We start from the raw sequence: 18,998 nt of genomic DNA, 5'->3' as shown, positions 1-18,998 counted from the left end.
GAAGCCCAGCACTCCCAGCCATGTAGGGCAGGAAAAAGCAGTGATCACATGCATTATTTAAGGAGAGGGACAGCCAAACGACGAGCACATCCTGCAGCAGGTACCTGCAGCCTTTTGGGAGGCAGCAGCGTGTCCTGCAGCCCGGTGGCAGCGGGGCTCGGCGCCCCCGGAGCCGGTCCGCTCTGTCGCACCGTGAGCGCGGAAATCTGCTGGGGAGCCCCCTGCGCGTCCTCCTGCTGGCCTGGAGCCTTCAATATTTCATCTCAATCCCTAACTAGAACAGATATGTGATGAGCAAGATAAAGCAAACTCTTTAACAACCTGTCTCTCTTTTTTGGACAAGCAAGCCCTGACTTGCAACACATGGGAAAAGACAGCAGCTCCCAAGATGACCCTTCTTTGAAGTGATATCTTTTTTACTTCGTTTGCATTCTGGTTTACAGCTAAACCAGGACTTGCACTGTCGGCCTACGTGTGTCTGTTCCAGTCCATTCACTAACAATTTCTGGCAACTGGGCAATTTCAAATTTGAATTCAACAGAGGCATCTTTCAAATATATATAGTCCATAAAAATATTAGTTAGCAACTGTGTCAAAACAGAAAAAAATTACTTACTTTCTGCAGGAAAATGAGTGTAGATTTATCCAAGCCAAGAAGTCTCACAATATTCCTTGAGTAGCCAATGGGGACGTTAGCTAAAAAAGCAAAGGGAGACTACAAATTAGGATTAGAAGTGCAATAGGCATGAGCACACAGGAAACCAAATTCCACTAGATTATAGAATGTCTTGTATCAGCCAAAAAACCAAGGCTTGGGTAATTTTAGCCAATGCATCAGACTTAGATACCACATGTTTAACTCATTCAAGCCCTGAAAAGCCATTTTCAACTTGTTTGGTCAGTTTGCCAGTAGACACTTGGCCAACACTGAAAACCATTCCTCCACATCTTTCATGATTTGTTATAAATGCCTCTGATGTTTTTTTTTTTCCTCTTTAAGGCATGGTTGTTTAAAATGTTGTATAAAAGTTTTCTTATAAATTTTTTAAAATAATTTTTAAGTGTTATATAATTTCTTTTCCCTGTGCTTCTGGAGTGCTGTCTGCATAAGCACCCACTGAAACTTCTGCAGCACTGTAAACACACTTCTTATGATTTATGGCAGCCATATAGCAGCCTTCAGTCTTCAACAATGAAACCATGGAAATTTCACCAGATGAAGGCTGGTGGATGGAGGAAGAAAGAAGAGCACCAGTAAACAAATGGCTGGCCAGATTTTGGCTCTGACTGTATCTTTGGGAGTACTGAAGAGCAGGAGGAGTGCTCCCACGTTCCAGCTCCTACATCAGACTGCTGGGCTAGTCACCCACTGTCCAGACATGCTGGAATCATGACATGTTCTTCAACACCTTTCTATAACCTGAGGGTTAGTTTTCCTGTTATTCCTTTAACCACTAACATATTTTACCTCCAAAGACGAACATATCTAATTAAAAAATGAAATTAAATTACTCAATCTTCCCTTCTTGCTTTAATTTTATCCATATCTTGACTTCACTTAGAGCTATTCCCCAGTCAGAGCTAGACGGAAGCAAAAATCCCCAATCGGAATGCAAGCTTGTCTTACTTAGTCTTTCTTTTTCTAATTTAATTTTTATTTTTGTAATTCTCACATTTCCTCGGGTTATTTAAGATGACAGCAGCCTCTTGCCTTGTGTGATACAGGACTTGAACTATTTTCAGAAGCAGTAAACTCAAAGAGTAAGAAATAACTATTAAACTTGTCCAGTGGGTTGACTTGATCTAAAACTTCAAGACACCTATTATTCCACATTTACTGGACTTCCTCTGTCCCCTTCAACACTGTACACTTGCTATCTCTTTTCTTGATAAAGAAACCAACACAATAACACTAACAGCAGTTTCCCTTTCACCCCTGAGATGTGTACCCTTGTAGGTTGCACACAGTGATCCTCTTGATTCATAAGTGTTCCCTGAGTAAATGCTATTGAGCCTGGCATCTACAGTAATACTCCCCTGCCATATGCATTTTCTATACAGATCACGGCCCTTTCCCCACCTCTTGCTTAAAAGCGTGCTGAGAATGTGTGGAAGCTCCACAACATCTCTCTTGGTGGCTATTATGTTCTTTTTCCTGTAGCCCGTGAAAGGCCACAACCACAGCTGATAAAGGACAGAGAGAAAATGAGTTACAGAATAAAGTGACAATGCAACAAATACAGCTCATGGGAGAGAAAGGATATTGTGGGAAGGCAAGAGCTTTGTGGGATTCCTGAGGTCAGGCTGCATGGTCAGAAAGGTGATTCCTGCCTTTCTGGCCCATGCCAGAGACTCTGCAGAGGAGAGGAGAGAGCAGAGGAACCTCATTGTGTCTGGTTTCAGCATATCAGCGCCCTGGTGTGAGAAACTGAGTTTCAGGGCTGCAGGAGCCTACCCATTCTAAATGCACACTTCTGTGAGTCCCATCAGAGGAAAAATCACTCGGAGACAGAATGCATATAAATCTCCTGAATTACTTAACAGAAAATAAATCAGAAAGCAAAAGGGATCTATCTCAGTTCAGCATGCCCAAAACTAATTTGCTTGTATTAGTATTTTCATTCAAATAAGCCTCCTCTCAAGAAATAAATCACAGTGCTTGGAAAAATCATTGATCCTGCAGCTGTGATCAGGAATGAATGAGACATGACAGTGCTCTTGTAGATGTTCAGACAACCTGAGCTTGCCTCAGTCATATTTTCCTGTGGTGGCAACATCCTGTGTGATGCAGTTTTGTGCAATTTCTGACATTGTCATTTCAGATGTTGTAAAATCCTGGAAGTGAGAGAAGAGACCAGGGCAAGAGGGGAGAAAATAGAACAGAAAATAGCATCTGACAACACATATCCAGTCCCTTGTGTCATTGCTAGGTTTGCATGGCTTGCCAGGATAGCCACCAATCTGATCAAAATGTGCCTATAGCTGGCATGGCAAACGTGCCAAGCCTTGGAAACCTCTTGATGCCATAACCTAAATAGCAGAGAGGTCAGTTGATTTAGATTTTCCTTCCCACTTTCTTAGCAAAACACCCAAGTGCGAGATGAATGCATTTCTACTAATCAATGATAGCAAACTGGACAAGGAAAAGGCAGGTTTAGCACAATTAGCAGCATTTACAGAGGCTACTTTTCCACAGGTTTCTCAAGAGCTGGTTCTTTGAAATCTCCCAGCAGGGTTGAACTGACATTGCACTTCCCTTCACACTACACTATTAGAGTGTTAAATTATTTGGGACATTATTTGGGCATGTGTTTTTGTGTATGTTGACAGTAAAAGAGTTTTCTGAGGTCTGTCCCACTCTCAGGCTGATCAGATTCACACAGAAGTTGTCAGGCAGATGAATGGACCTCTAGTATAACTAGAGATGCCAGATTTCTTTAGCAAATCTGTATAAAACCAGTTAACAATGGATATAAAATGTTTATTTCTGAACTATATGGGCCACATGAATACTTAGAGCTAACCGGCTAAATTGTCATGACGTTCATATATAGTTTCTCTGCCACTATGACACTCAGGCAGCTTTAAATTCAAAGCCTTCCCATTATCAGATTGATTCCTCAACATTTGGTGGCCTCTCCTTCTGCCTAATTAGATGGTCAAAAACATTCCTATTATTCTCTGTTTAATCAAGAAAAATATTTTCATTAAAAACAATACTCTTCCAGCAATTTCAACAAACATAAAATGGGATTTTTTTAATGGGAATCAGTATGGCTATCAACAAAATTCCATCTCTCTTCCTGTCTTCCCTCCCTCATCAGGATACTTGGTGTGCTTCAGGTCCTGGATTCAGAGCATTTCAATGCTGAGATATGGAGAGCAGCATTTTTATGACACAAATTAAGGAGGATACTGCAGAACCAAGAAAGAGATTCTAGACATTCCCTGGTGTCAGAACTGCTCAGGGGGAGCCAATTTGAACCCTCCCACAAGGAGGGTTCACTGTTTTCATCAGTGAAACCAGTTTTCAGTTATGGTGACCCTGCAAGAGACTCTCACATATGCATAGTGTTTCTAAATTTGTGGACAAATTAAACATGGACTTGCCAGGGCAAAAGGTTTAAAGCAGCTGAATGGATTCTGAGCTGTGGAAAAGGAACTCTTGATTTAGGTAGCCTTCAGTTTTGGGTTCCCATTTCTCAGAGGGTACCTATTTTCAGGTGTCAAGGTTTCAGATCCTTTGTAGGTATTTTTCAGGTCCCCAAAGTATTGAGCAGCTGCAGAGTGAAAGAAAAAACCCCCAGGGTTCTCCAAGGCTCAGAAGCCCAAAGTCAAAGTAACCAGAAATCTCCTGCCACTCTGTGATGGCAGCTGGTTCTGCTTTGTGGTTCTGGATGTAAGAGAATTTAAAGGAGTTCACTGCTCCTTGAGAGATTAAGAAGAACAAATATAAATTTTCATCACCCTCAGATAAAAAAAAATAGGTCATTCAGTTCTGTTGTTTTTTTTTTTTTCTTGTGATGCTCTCCTAAGAAAGGGGAGAGTAGCTTACAGGGAAAATCAGAATGATTTTAAGTAAGCAGATATTATGGTGTTTGATGTATGAATTAGGAGGTAATAGTGGTTACTAAAAAATGCACTACAGAAATAAGGAATTACTTACTATGCATACCACAGACAGAATAAAAACAAAGAGCCACATTATGACCTCATAAGAGCTAATAAAATTTTTGTTCTCTTGCTTTTAGACTAATTGTACCTGAATGGCTTTATTACAACACCATTATTTGGTCCACTTTAAAAAGCATTTCTATTTTTTTCTAAGATGATTTTGGGTGCAAAACTGAAAAGAATTCCAGGCAGAGAGCTTGTCTGCCACCAATGGAAAAAAATAGTCTAGCCTTACACTGAATGTGTTACACTTATAAATGTAAATAGCAACAATTCATGAACAATATTATTAGTAAAGCATGAAATCACAGTATTAAAAAGTGATTGTAGTCCAAAGTCTTTTAATTCTTTAGTTTATTACCTGTTGAATTATTAGAATTGGTTTACAAGTTCTTTCCTTAAGCAAGCTGAAAACTTGCTTGGAAAATGAAACAAAACAAACCGAACAAAAAACAACAAACAAATAAAAACACCAAAACAAAAACAAACCCTGAAAGAAAGCCAAACAGGTGTTCTGGATGAATTCTGAATTTACGAAGAAATAGCAGGTATGGAAAACTCAGAAGAAAATTGTACACTGTGCCATCATTGCACCCTTGCACTCTTGTAATATAGAGAAAAACTAAATTAAGATGAGTTTTATTTCAATAGCAATAAATTAGGAATTAAATATTACTTAGTAACAATTTCTGCCTATGTTTGTCCAAAACAACATCCCTTTCTTAAACATTTTTATGTTGTTTCAGTTCTTGTTTACAGCTTAGTATGGCTATTTCTACAGTACTGTGAAAGGCATCGAGGAAAAACTTTACAAGTGTCATTGAACACTATTGAATTTCTCCACAATGCCAGAAGTACAAATAAAGCTTAGTTTAGTGTGTTTAGGTGATCATTAGAGATCTCAAAGAGACTGGCAGCATAAATACATTCTAGTGTCTTTAAAACAGAAACTTTTCTTTTGACTTTACAGTATTTTACATATCAAAAAATTTTATATGTGACAAAGAAGTAATTTTAAATAGGATTCAGCTGTTCAACAGTTCTGTTTGTAAGTATTTATCTAGTAGAGAATGTGAAAGAATGAAATACAGTTTAATTAGCACTGTCAAAATGGTACCAAATTTAACTTGGCAGGAGGGATAAAGTTAACAAATCCTAGCATTTTGTCTCTCTGTATGATCAGTACTTGTATACCACAGTCCTTTGACCTGCTAAGAGATGCATAAAGCCACACTGAGAGGCTGCCCTGTGCCCTGCTGGCCCTGCCCTCAGCACGGGCAGCCCAGGGGGTGGCAGGGCACTGTCCCTGGAACCTGTGACAGTCACATTCTCTGGACAGAGAGACATCATTCTGTCTCTCAGGAGAAGCACAGAGAGAAGAAGAGAAAACAATCTTTATCTCTGCTCCTTTGTTTTCCCCATGTGGAATGTGGTGTGGGGATCATTTACCTGCAGCCATTGCTGGGTTGGATTCTGGTGAAGGTTGTTTGGGTTCAGTGACCAATGGGATCCAGCTGTGTCTGGGACTCTCAGCAGAGAGTCAGGAGTTTGTAGTTAGGTAAGAAGTAAGTGTCTAGAATAGTATAGTATCGCTTTAAATAGTATATTCATGTAATATAGTATAATTTTAATAAAGCTATCCTCCAGCCTTCTGATCTGGAGCCAGCCATCATTGTTGCTTCCCTAATCCACTGCATTTTTCACTCCAGGCACCCTCCCAGCTGCCCCATGGCAGAACACCTGTCCAGCACTGGTTCAAAGCCCTGCTGGTCGGATCCAAGGACAGCTGCCTTGGCAGGGTGAACACCCAACTGCAGGGACATGACCTCGACCTGACGTACACTGCTCACCTTCACCCTGTGAGGTGAGACTGGAAGCAAGCACAGCGAGTGATCCTGTTAAACAGCTCTATGGACTACCTTCAGAGATTACACTAGTGATGTCATTTTCCAAAACACTGAAAGCAATATCATCATCGTGTCAAAGATAAAAGTGTGTGCTTTTTTTGTTTTTATTTTAGGGGGTGGTTTGGTGGTTTTGTTTGGTTGGTTGGTTGGTTTTTTTTTTGTTTTGTTTTGGTTTTTTGCTAGAATATATAACAGCTCGTTCTCTTCTAAACTCAGGTCAGATATGAGGATGTTTCCCAATGAAGGGAGCAAGGGCAGTGATGAGGGAATGTTTGCATCTCATCCGAACATCCCATTTTTTTTTCCTTCTGATCTTGCCTCTTCCCCTCCCTGTTATAAATATTTCATTTTTATCCCATTTTAAATTATATTTGAGGTAGTTTGTTTTGCAATGCTAAAGTGTAATATTTTGTCTTACAGGAATGTCGCTTTTTTTCTCAATGAATTTCTGAGGAAATCAACCTGTAGTCATGATATATTTCATGTGGTCAGAAGACATTTTCCATCAAAATACCTTGGAACAGTAATATTCAGTATGTTCAAAAAATTCTTTTATTTAACTGTTCCATTATGGCTATAAAAGACTTGCATTGGGACTTCTGTCTCATACAGTCCCACATTGGCATGGTAACAACAGCAAATGTAATAATGATCATCCTCCTGTGGCCACAGTGCTCTGCCAAAGCCATGGCTTTGAAATGACCACATGCATTCCACACCAGCAGCTTTGTAAAACACAGAATAATAGCTGTTGTGGGGTTTCTGACCGTGCCCAGCTGCCTCAGTGTGTTTACAAAAGGAACACGAGCTCCGCAAAATAAAATGCCGCTCTGATGTGTTTAATTCGGAAAGTTCACTTTGCTCCTCTGCCACCTTCACCTCCTGCACTGCTCACACTGCTCCCCCTCAGGGCATTGCCTCTGTCTGCCCCGTGAGGACATTTACCCACTGCTGCATTAGAAATACTCCTGCATTTACCATCAGGCTCTTGGCAGGCAACATCAACCACAAAAAATGCAGCACGACTGCCTCCTAACATCCCTGATGCACACAGGTTGGACTTGGTGTACCCAGTGCCATCTGAACACGTCACACCAATATTCAACCACGAGCCCCAATTAATTAGGTTTTGTTTTGCACTCTCTTACACTCTCATTCTATGTGTAGATTTTCCTTTACAGTAATTTATGTGGTATTTTACAAGAAGCTGCGAAATCTCCTACAGAAAATGTTCTGTGCAATTACTCAACCCCAAAAGGGTTGTCTTTCCCACTTATTTTTCTTCAGGGCAAGAAAGATGCACTTAGCATACTACATATAATTTAGCCTGAGCCAAATATAGCATGCACTATGATGTGAGCATTGATTTGTTTTTCTTTGCCCATCTATTACCTCAGTGAACACATCTGGAGAAGGTATAAGACTAAATCAAGCTGTGAAAATTATCTTAGAATTAAGCTGAGAGAGAAGAGAATTCACAGCACTGTCACCCGGGCACATATAAGAAACTGAGTTATTATGTTCACCTTCTCTAATAAAACAATGCATTTGAAAGGTCTGGCTTCTTTTAAGTAATTTAATAAATACACTATTGTCGACAAAAAATTAAAAAAAATCAAAAACATGACTATCCACATTATCTACACATCAGCTGGATTCTGGAGGGTAACAAGAATGGATGAGAGACATCTTACATCCAAGGAATTAAAAGCAGTACCTGATAGTGAATGTGTATCTTATAGCTATTTTCTGATCTGCTCCAGAGGGTGCTACTGCTTGAATTAACAGTGTAAGAAAAAAACCCAGATTTTACAACCCACCTTGTGATGGGAATGTGATTGCTTTTATAGTCTATATCTGACTCCTATTATCTGTCAGCTACATCACTGCAGTTTTGTGCACTCCATTCAGAACACCTACCAAAATAACCTACAAATAACTTCACTTTTTGAGGAGGAATAAAAAACTTCCACTTTGCCTTACTATGGCTTGTCACTGAAGCCATTAAGACATTGGGTTGTTCTGCTGTATCTCTGCTGGATACAATTTGAAACACCAATTTTTCCAGCCTGGCACCTTATTTCATATATATGTTCACGGGCACAGAGTTAAACTCAGGCTTAATGCAATTTGACTAGAAAATCCACTTAAATTGTCCACAGAATAAAAGATTATTTCAGAACAAGGTGTCTAGACAGCACTTCTATTTAATTTTCATTGAGATTATTCTAAGTCCACTTCCAGCACTCATCCAGGGGATTTCCACCACAAGATTTTGCTGCTTTAAAGGCAGTCTCTACTGGGGTATTATTCTGATTCTTGATGGCAGAGCCCAGCACTGCCTCCCTAATCTGAGCCCTGCCATGTCATGCTGGGTGGGTGGCACAGGGGCCCCATTGCTGCCAGCTGGGGGGTGACCAGCAGAGAGGGGAAACAGCACCTGAATTCCTGCATGTTATTGGTGAGCACACCTCGATGATTTGTAACACACCAGGAGGCCCCACATGAGTTGATCTTTGACAGAAATAAGTGGGATGTGAAGCAGCTCAGCACTCTTGCTGTGATGGCCACAGCTGACAGCTCACCCCTGCCAGGGGGCAGGCACTAGAAAGGTACCAGGCTCTGGTTGGTGTTCCCAGTCTGTAAGGAAAGGGATAAACAGAGGACTGCTGCAGCCACTCTCACTCTGCCAAGGTCCCCGTTACCCCAAGGATGATGTGTGTGTATCCCTGGAAACAGCACCGCATCCTGGGCACGCAGTCCTCTGCACACTGGTGCCTGCACACAGGACAGTCCAAGATTTTACTCTTGCACAGCACTTCTAAAAAGTGAATTCAAACAGGAGAGGTCATTAACATATACACAGGAGTGCATTTTCTAAATGAAACATAAGAATACAGCAGAAGTAAGGGACCTAGGAAAGTTTTCTTCAATTTCTGAATCTGTCAAGACACATCACAGAGGAATTGTGAGTATTGTTTTAGCAATCATTTAAGGGCACTATAATTACAATGCAAAACCATCTGCTCTTGGGGAGTGACTAATTACTCTGTGTCAAAATGAGATTAAGCTTGAATTCTAACCTTAGTATGAATTGATCATTAAAGAGAAGCACTAGCCAATCGTATAAGAAATATCTTGCTTCATTTGTACTCCTTGAACTGAGTTGCTGTTTCCTAGGGGTTATCATGGAGTCATCTCTACTAAATCACTAATTACTCTGTGCTTGGTTCTTTACCAAACATCTCATGTGGGCAGTGAGCCCTGCACCAGCCTGGCCCAGGAGCCAGCAGCACTGCTGCCATTCATCTGCCTGGATGGGAAAGACAGATTTCACTGCTGAGGGGGATGTTTGAGCATTTCTTTCTGAAAATTATTATGAAAAGGGAAATTTTAAAAGCAATCCTCTTCATTAAACCTCCAGTTGGCTAAATGTGTGATCAGGCTTTAGGTAAACCTTGTGTTTTGACACACTCCTCTAACAACCTTCCTGTAGATTCAGAAAGTTTCTCTTTATCTGCCAATAAGAAATTAGTTTTATTAAATCTCACCACACCCATAACTGATGGCTTTCAATACATTGCAAAATTTTATGCTAAAATGGACAACTACAACACATGAATTACTGAGAGGAAAATAAGAAATTCAGTTCCATTCCTCTCACCTTCTACCTTTCTCTTTTGCCTCCACTGTCTCCTTTTCTTCAGCACTCTACATTTAGGTTGTTCTTCCGCCAGTACAAAAAAAAAAAAAAAAAACAATTATTTGGCTATTTCTTTGCTATGCATAGTTAGTTGGTTTCACCAAGAGAGAAGCACTAAATGGTTAAGAAAGGTTTGCTTGTTTTAAATAACATCTCTGGAAAAGTTTCTCTTTGCCTGAATGAGGATGTGAGTACCAGAGAATGCAATCATTTCTCGTTTCTCAGGCAAATTGGAATCATGACCTGACAAACTCTTCATGCTACTTGCAAGGTTGAGGGTGCTTAGGGTGGCAAATTCAGCCCAGTCTTCAGCAGTCTTAATCTTTAAAGAAAGCATGTGACAAGTACTTTTTTAAAATATGCAGTCTAACCTTGCATAAAAGCAAAGGTTAGAGAGGTAAAATGCAATCATTTGAAAGATTTTTTCTTCTCAAGGGCTGTATGGTCTCTCATAAATCTGTATATACTAATAAGACTCATATATCACTCCCAGTGCAATGTACAGGATAGAATTAACTGTAATTCTTGCCTTTTCTTTTAAAAGAGAAATATTCTTTTAAAAGGTGCCAGATTCACAGCAGTAGCCAGTGATAACCTCTGCTTACCCACAGTAAGAATTTACATAGCACATAGTATGTTTTTCATTATAACATTTCAATAAAATCCTTTAGCTTTGACCTGTAAGAAACAGCTCTGAAAGTGGAAAAGTTTTATCTCCACATTCGTTCTTTGCAAGAGTGACCCAGCAGGAAGGTGCAGCAAGGATGACAACTGTGGGAGGAACACAGCTCCAAGGAAAGGGATTATTTTTGATATGCAACACCCATGAGCTGGATTAGCCTACCAAGGCATTTCAAAATCTTTATAAAAGTGTTTGCCCTCAAAATCACCTTGAAATATCATGGCCTTCACAATATCCACATAAGGAGTTTAAAACTTTCTTGTTCTAAATTACTGGCTCTGGCTGCTATAAACATGTAACTTTTCTCTGTTGTTTGCTTTAGGTGCCACTGAGATGAATTTACAGGCCTAATAAAACAGCAAAATATATTTGCAACGTAAAACCATCACAATGGTTTATTTCATCAAACTATTTTTTTTCCTAAAGTAAGCCTTTCTAACTAATTAAAATATAACATTCACATTGTGATATAGAATGTATTTTGATTTTATATACCAAGCAAGAGACATTTGAAATAAACACAAATAGTTTTCACAGATTAGTCTATGGGTTATTCCAGATTAAATTAATAATGTGCTGCTCCCCAGAGTTTTAGGAAGATGTTTTGCTACTGTCCTTACACACAGAATTCTGCATAAATTAGTGCATTCACACAATTATGTTTTCCTGCTAAAGAAAACATCAAAATAGTGATGTTTTTTTCTATCACTCTAGCAATTTCCATCCTTGCTGTTAAATGGAAGGCAGGGTTATGCTTCCTACAAGAAACAAGATGAGCTATTAGCCAGAAGTGGTAGGACCAGCGTTCGCATCTGCTGAGAGGAACGTGCACATACTGAAACCTGACATTCCTGTCTGCCTCGCACAGCGACCACTAACAGCTTTATCCAATTAACCTTTGCTTTATCTGCCTTTGTGCTGCTGGTACATGTGCAGCTTGCACATTTCCAGAGCCCTGATAATGGTAATGGCATTCCCAAACCAAGAGGCTGGCTGGTAGAGCGGTGCACGGCTGCGCCTGGCAGCACAGGGTGTCAGAATCCAGCACAGGGCTCACTGGGAGGGCTGGGGCTCTCCTTGGGTGGCCAGGCTTCACTCCAGCCCATGGTGGCTGCAAATGCCAGCAGCAGCCACTGCCTGTTCCCAGGAAAGGAGCACACCTGGCTGTTAACACTGACACAGGGGTGATGTGCTGCCTGCACTGTCCCTTGGCTGTGTCCCTGGGCTGCTCCCTGCCTGAGCTCTGTGCTCTGGTGACCAAAGAGAAGGCAGAAAAGCCATTTACATATTCCCATCCCCACTGCCACAAATACAGGCTGAGGGGAGAGCCTGTGAGCGTCTCCTCGGAATCAGAACGTTTGCGCCGTTCACGGGCAAAGTCAGAAGTGTGTGGAAATGTTAAGTGAATTTATGAGCTGTAAATGGGATTGAATCGATGTGCAATTCCTCTACAACATTTGCCTATTCACTGTGTCGAACTATTTTGTCATTTTATAATGTATCTGTGCTAGGCATAAAGGCTGTGCATGAAGTACATCAGAAACATGTACCAGCCCATAGATTGTTTTGCACTCCAAGGGGCTCCTTGACTTCATAGTGCTACTAAGCTAAAATAATGAGGCTGTTTTGAACTTTCAGACAGCAGCAACATCTATTTCTCTTTCTCTTCTCATTGCATTAAGGCTCTGAGCTGACATTGTGGAATCAGCCGGGGAGCAACAATGCACAAGGTAGAGAAACCCATGTCCCATGCTGACAGCGAGGGAGGGCACAGGGACAGAGCTGGGCTGCACTGCCAGACAGAACCTTGCCACTCTGTGTGCTCTGGGACACTCACAGACACACAGCTTTGTCCCAGAGCACTGCCAAGCCTGAGGGGCATGAGAAAAATAAATGCCAGCTAACATAGACTAGGTACTGGGTTTATGATTTTAATTGTGAGTGATTATTAGTCACACTAATATGGAGGTGATCACCACAGCAAACTGGGAAGAATTTTTAGTTCAGTAAATGAAGCAGCACAATTCTATTTATTCAACCAATTTAGTTAGATTAACTACCATAAATCCAAAACAGGACTTCAAAAAAATCTTTTATAATACCAAGAGCTAAAAGCAGAAATTAGCTCAGAATTGCCTCTCTACCTGACCCAGTGTATCCCCATATCATCCCGGCTGGGGACAATATCTCTCTTTTCTTCTCATTCTTTTTATGCTGAGGATGTTCTCTGTCAGGTGCTTAGTGTCAACTTTAGTCCCCTGAATCTGTCCCTAGACCTTCACAGTACAAATCTTTAGCTTTTGTCTAGATAAAGCCTCTGGAGCTTTCCTCAGAGGAAGGAGAAGCTGTAGCATGATGCAGTTGCACTGTTAAACACAATTCAAAAATGATACAAAGGAAAAAGGACTCAAGAACATGAAAGAAAAAAGTGTATTTCTGCTGCTTGCTTTGCTGTCTTGTCAAAAGAGGTCCTGGATTCTGGTCAGAGCCAAAAATTCTTTTGCACAGAATTTTTTTTTTTTTAATTGAGCACTGTGAACTAATTCTGTGCATTTATGGATGCACACAGCTATCACAATGCACTTGAGCAGAACAGAGCGGGTGGGAAGGTTTGTTGGGAGACATCCTTGACACAGGAAGCATCCCAAGCAGGCCAGAAAAACAAAGTGGGTACCTACCCTGTCATGGGAACATCCATCTCATCTTCAGTGAATTCATTGTGAGCATCACACTCTCACTCACAAGGGTGTCTGCCTGGAACCCCAACAAATTCAGACTGAGTGCAAGCTCCTGTCTGAAAGCACTCAGGCTGGAATAGTGAATGGAATCTCCAGGCTTCAAACTGAGGCTGTGCTAATATCAAGGGATGATGTTAAATGGAGGAAATGTTCCTGAGAGTGCTGGTGGCTTTTCTTTGCTTCTCAGAACCCTTCACTTGCTCTGAAAGAAGCTTGAATTTGAATACTGAAAGCACACAGGACCTGACCTCTCCTCAAATAAAAGGATCTCCATATCTTAAATCAAGTTTGGCTGTAGGAGTTTTTAAATATGCTTATTTTATTACTTTTTAAAGTTAACTAATGGTCTGGATGGAACCTAGGACAAACAAAATATTGTCATTGGAAGAAAATCTCAAAAAGTTCTAATAGGTACATTTTTTCTACAGTTTTTTTCAAGATTAATTTTCCCTGAAAAATTCATCCTAATTTACTCTTAGATCTCTTGATAAATCTGATTTATTACAAAGTCATCCTAAATTATTTTCAGTGGTTCATCATCCCTCTCCTGAACAATATAGTGAAACTATTTTAAAAAGAGAGAAAAGTCAAAATTCTGCAGTAAGAGTAGGAGAGATGTTGGCCAGATGCCCCTTTATTTCTTTTCCTATTCACGTTTGTCTTGCTACATATTGAAAATACTTCTCTGTTATATTTCTTTCTTTTTGATAGAAGGAAATGCTGAGAAAGAGGCAGAAGCCAGGACCCCTCATTACAAAAAGGTGCACTTTGAGAATAAAACACTGCAAAAACTTCAGGTTTCTTTTTCCCCCCTTGTAGCCACTGCTACATTTTCCTCCTGGGAAATGTTGGTGTCACAAACATCAGCAGATGGCAGAGCCTCATTGCAGCTGACCCTGCACCTCAAACCCTGGTGTCCAACATGCCCTCCTGGGCCTCCTCCTGGCCTTTACTTAGGTAGGCTGATGAAGACAATGAAAATCTGGGCTTAGCTAATGAGATTTTGCAAGGATTTCATCAGAGAGAAGGAGAAATGAGTGAGATTTGTTACTTCTGTTCTGCTTCATGTTACCCAGCTATCCTGTCACAGATTTTTGACCTAAGGAGGAAGCCCTGCAGTCTTCTTTTATTTTCTCCACTCATTGTATCAATCATATCTCAGAGGATTAAAATTTAATAAAGATCAGTGCCTAAAAAAGAAAACCCTGAATAACAGAGCAAGTAGAGCAAATGACGGAGCTGCCTTTATTCAGGAATATGATAGAATATGATAGAGATTTCTGACCACAAGGCACACTGAAGGAACAGAGGCCAGCAACCAGATGTGCTATCAGCTGAAATCTGGAGATAAAAAACTTCATGCCTTGGAAGTCAATGAAAGATTTCCATGGGAAGAGTAAAAACATGATAATATCTATTTCTGTTTACATATACTTGCTTTTTTCCACATTTTCATTTCTTTTCCCCTTTTGCAGTATCTCTCTGCTTCAAAGGCCACTTCTACATTCTCTCTGGTAGATGATCAGTTAATCAATATACCTTCAGCAATTTGTGAGGAATTTCCAAAGCAAAGGAAATTTTGTCATGAATTTGATGGACATTTATCCCATTCATCTTTTCCTTAGCCTTCAGGAACCCCTGGCTCTTGACACATGAATAAAATCCTAAATCCATGTAAGTCACACTGTCTCCTGGGTGGGTGGGGAAGAGGAGGGAAGTTCCTCCAGTCACCTCTGCAGGTCCCAGGCATGCTGGAGTGTGGGATTTGATTGCCCTCATTATGGTGTAGCTGCCTTTGATTACAGCCACATCTCCACAAAGGCTTTTGTGAAACCCTGAGTTTATTCCTAGGATCTCCTGTGGTGGTAAATTATAGCATGAATACACAATGTGGCAGAAAGTAATAATCTTGAGTAATGTAGCTGATCTTACTGCTCTTTTATTTCATTAAGTGTATTCCTGCCAGGAGAGGGATGGCCTTTCAGCTCCTGGCGCAGATGCTCCCATCCTAAAGCTAGACCTGAAATAGTTATCAGGGACACAGAGGGCATGTCCACAGTCTGGACCCAAACGAGGAGAGATGTTGGCATTTCTGGTTCAGAAGCATTTTTCCTCCAGAATAGATGTGTGAAAGACCAGTGGTGGTTTATGTTCTGGGATTTTTATTTTTTATTGAGGATGACTCAAACAGAGGGTCAATTATAAAACTATATAGATAAATTTAGTGTGTATCCAGTTTCAGTTGTTTTTTTTTTTTCTTTACCGTGTTCAGAGACTTGAGGATATACTGGATAAATTATTAAAGTTTGATCATCCATTCTTTCCTTGAAAGACTCCGGACTAAAAACTGATTATGGACAGGTATTAAGATATAAGTTGTTTTCTTTCAGAAATTGAGTCACCCTGTACATTTTTATATACATATATATATATTTATGTATGTGCATATATATACACGTAACATATGTACATTTATCATAAATATTACATCAGGGAAAAATTTGGACTGAATTTGATAAAGGAGATGGCAAAATATGAGTTGAAGGAGATCTTGAAGCACTAATGTAATATGTACATGCATTGCAATTTAGTGACTCCTTTGTGGTAATCTAATCCAAATTGAATTCTGAAAATAATATTAGTTTATAGAAAATACGGAGTGTATATAAATTCATCATAGAAGTAGAAAGCTTTATTCAACTAGATGATTAAAGGATTTTTTCTTTAATCTAATTTTTATGTGTTACATCCCATTAGTGGGTTCTTAGTGAATAAATCATTTCAAATATGTAATACCAAATAAGCCAGCTTCAGGTTTGACAAGCCATTGACTACACACAAGATAAGAAGCAAGTATTGAGAAGAATGAAAAAATTAGCAAAGCTTAAACCCCTTTATGTATAGCTTAGTTATTACAGCAGTACCAAGAAGGAAAACAATAATTATAGTGGCTAATTCCCCTTAGACTAATAGAGTTTAGTGAACTAATTTCTCATGTGTGTGCAATATTGCTCTCTACTGGCTGCTGGCTGGATAGGGAGAGGCGAAGTTTTAACCTAAGGAAACTTCAAGTGGCCTATGGAACCCTGAGTCTCCCTGTCAGCTGAGAAACTCACTCCTGAGACGTTTGGTCACAGCAGCAGCCAGCTGACTTTCAAGGCAGTGCTGCATACCCAGCTCCTTTATTGAAAGCCTTTTGGAATATGGGCTACACCAGCTGGGTTTTGTAGTGTCTGAGGGTTCAATGGAAACAGGAAACATCCCAGAGCAAGGCAAGGTGACAGAAGTGTCCCTCCCTCATGGTGACCTCCTCTGTTCAGCCAGCCTCCTGCAGGGAGGACAAGGCACCCCTGACTGATAGGCTGGAGTGGAAGGGAAAAAAAAAATAAAATCTTTGCTAGGGTTTTAAAAGAGTACCAAATGCAGTATTTCCTACTGGTGGGAAGCAGTTTAAAGAACAGTCAAAATCTGACCCTCAAGGTTTATCTAACCTGCCCCACAGAGGACTCTCAGAGTTCATCCATTGATACAACTTCAGATTTCTGCCAAGATGTGAGGGAAGGGAGTGAAAGGAGCTTGCAAGCCCACATGAAATTTCATAACATTTTCTTGGTGTCTCCCAGATAATTTTCTTGGTCATTTAGAGCATTTTGATGTCAAAACCAAAATGAACTCTGATAGCAGTGAGGCTCAGCCAAGCTTCACACTTCTTTTTTCATTTTTATTTTCATTGGCCAAAAATACCTGTTGATTAAAGCCATTCACTTCCTACTGACTGTGTGCTCCAGATACATACAGCATTCTAAGCTGAACCTGCTACAAAACCTGGCTTCCTCAACTTAAAGAGCAGAAATTAAAGATTTTAAAAGTTAGTGGGAAAAAAAATCCAACAACTCTCATTGAACATCTCAGAGGGCCTTGGTCATGACTGAGCTGGTGACTGAGGTGACCCCTTTTGCTGTTTGCTATTTGACTGTAAAACTCTAAAGCTAGGTCAAGAAGGGAAGCAGGTGGGCTCCTCCAAATGCCAAGTGGCTGAGATGGCCTTTCTGAAAACCCAAAGTTGTGTGTGAAGAAAGGAGACAGAGATGAGACCAAAAGTGAACGTCTTGTCCCGGGAGACAGAAGGAAAAGGTGGCTGTGGAAGGGGGGGAGCCAGCTCGAGAGAGGACACTGAGGGTATGAGACAGAAAGATCCTGTCAGCTGTCTCAGGAGCTTGCACCTCACAGCCTTGAAATGATGGGCTGGGACTTGTGGGAACTGAGAAAATGGAAGGGCTGGTAGGGATGAAGGTAACCTTAAAAGAAAAAAATAGATCATTACAGATAAAGAAAGGCAGAAACTTCAGGTCTGGAAGGCTACAAACTGTCCCAGATGAATACAAATTTTGTCCCAGATGAATACAAACTTTTTTAGTAGAAACTAAGAAGGTCCAGGGACAGTGAAGGGAAATTGAAAAACGTTATACATTTTTAATGGTTTTAAGAATAATTTCATTCTGCTCATCCTGTAGAGAGCCAGTTCACTTACCTAAATGTTCATGATGTATTGACTAAAAAAGTTGGGTTAGAAACTACTATTTAAATTTACCTAGTTTCAGATTTTTTAATGAGAATCTACAGAAATTACAAAAAATTCCAAACTTTCTTAAAACACATTATACTTCTGGGGAATTTTACAATATATTCTGCATTTAGCTTAAAATTGGACACATTCTGTTTGGATATCTTCCATCATGATTGAAATGAATTATGAAAGAGTTCAAGATGCACTTAGGAACCCAGAAATCCTGACACAGTCCCCTCCTTTTTCTTTCTTATCTCAGAAAAACTTCCCCCTAATGAACTCATCTCAAAATGCCGTTCTAGGAATCTGAGGGTTTGATATCCTTTGTGATCATTAAATTACAAAAGTTTTGTCGAATAAAGCTCTATCCATTACATACTCTGTTGGACAGGATCCACCCCCACTTCAGCCCATGGTTTTCCAACCCCTGGCAGGAGTCCTCTGGTACCAAAACTAAACAACTGAGGTTAATATGTCAGCATTTGTCTCAGCACTGCCAGTCTCTGGTGAGCATAAGTTAAGACTTTTAACATCAATTTTTTCCACACAGTTTTTGCATTTAATTATAGAATAAGGTCACTGTGTGTTCCAAGAGCAATTATCTTACTGACATGTTATTCTGAAGCCAGACTTCATCCAGTATGACACATGCTGGTTATGCACTGGGAAATGGAGCTATAATGATGTGAGGCTGGGGAAAAATACACTGGAATCTGAAGTAATGCCA

The 18,998-nt window shown here is 40.2% G+C and overlaps 1 protein-coding gene across 4 annotated transcripts in view; it reads right to left on the bottom strand.

Moving 5' to 3' along the window:
- The window catches only part of LOC110473331 (uncharacterized), a 346,314-nt gene that overhangs the window by 139,973 nt on the left and 187,343 nt on the right, over window positions 1–18,998 (bottom strand). For all 4 annotated transcript variants that reach the window (XM_085583265.1, XM_085583264.1, XM_085583266.1 and 1 more), the window contains exon 5: window positions 617–696. In XM_085583265.1, coding sequence (XP_085439391.1) covers window positions 617–696 — 80 coding nt within the window. The remainder of the gene's footprint in view (window positions 1–616; window positions 697–18,998) is intronic.

Source organism: Lonchura striata, chromosome 6 (genome assembly GCF_050655825.1).
Source record: "Lonchura striata isolate lonStrDom1 chromosome 6, ASM5065582v1, whole genome shotgun sequence".
NCBI lineage: Eukaryota > Metazoa > Chordata > Aves > Passeriformes > Estrildidae > Lonchura > Lonchura striata.
Note: the sequence above shows the minus strand (reverse complement) of the source record. Positions and strands in the feature narration are given on the sequence as shown.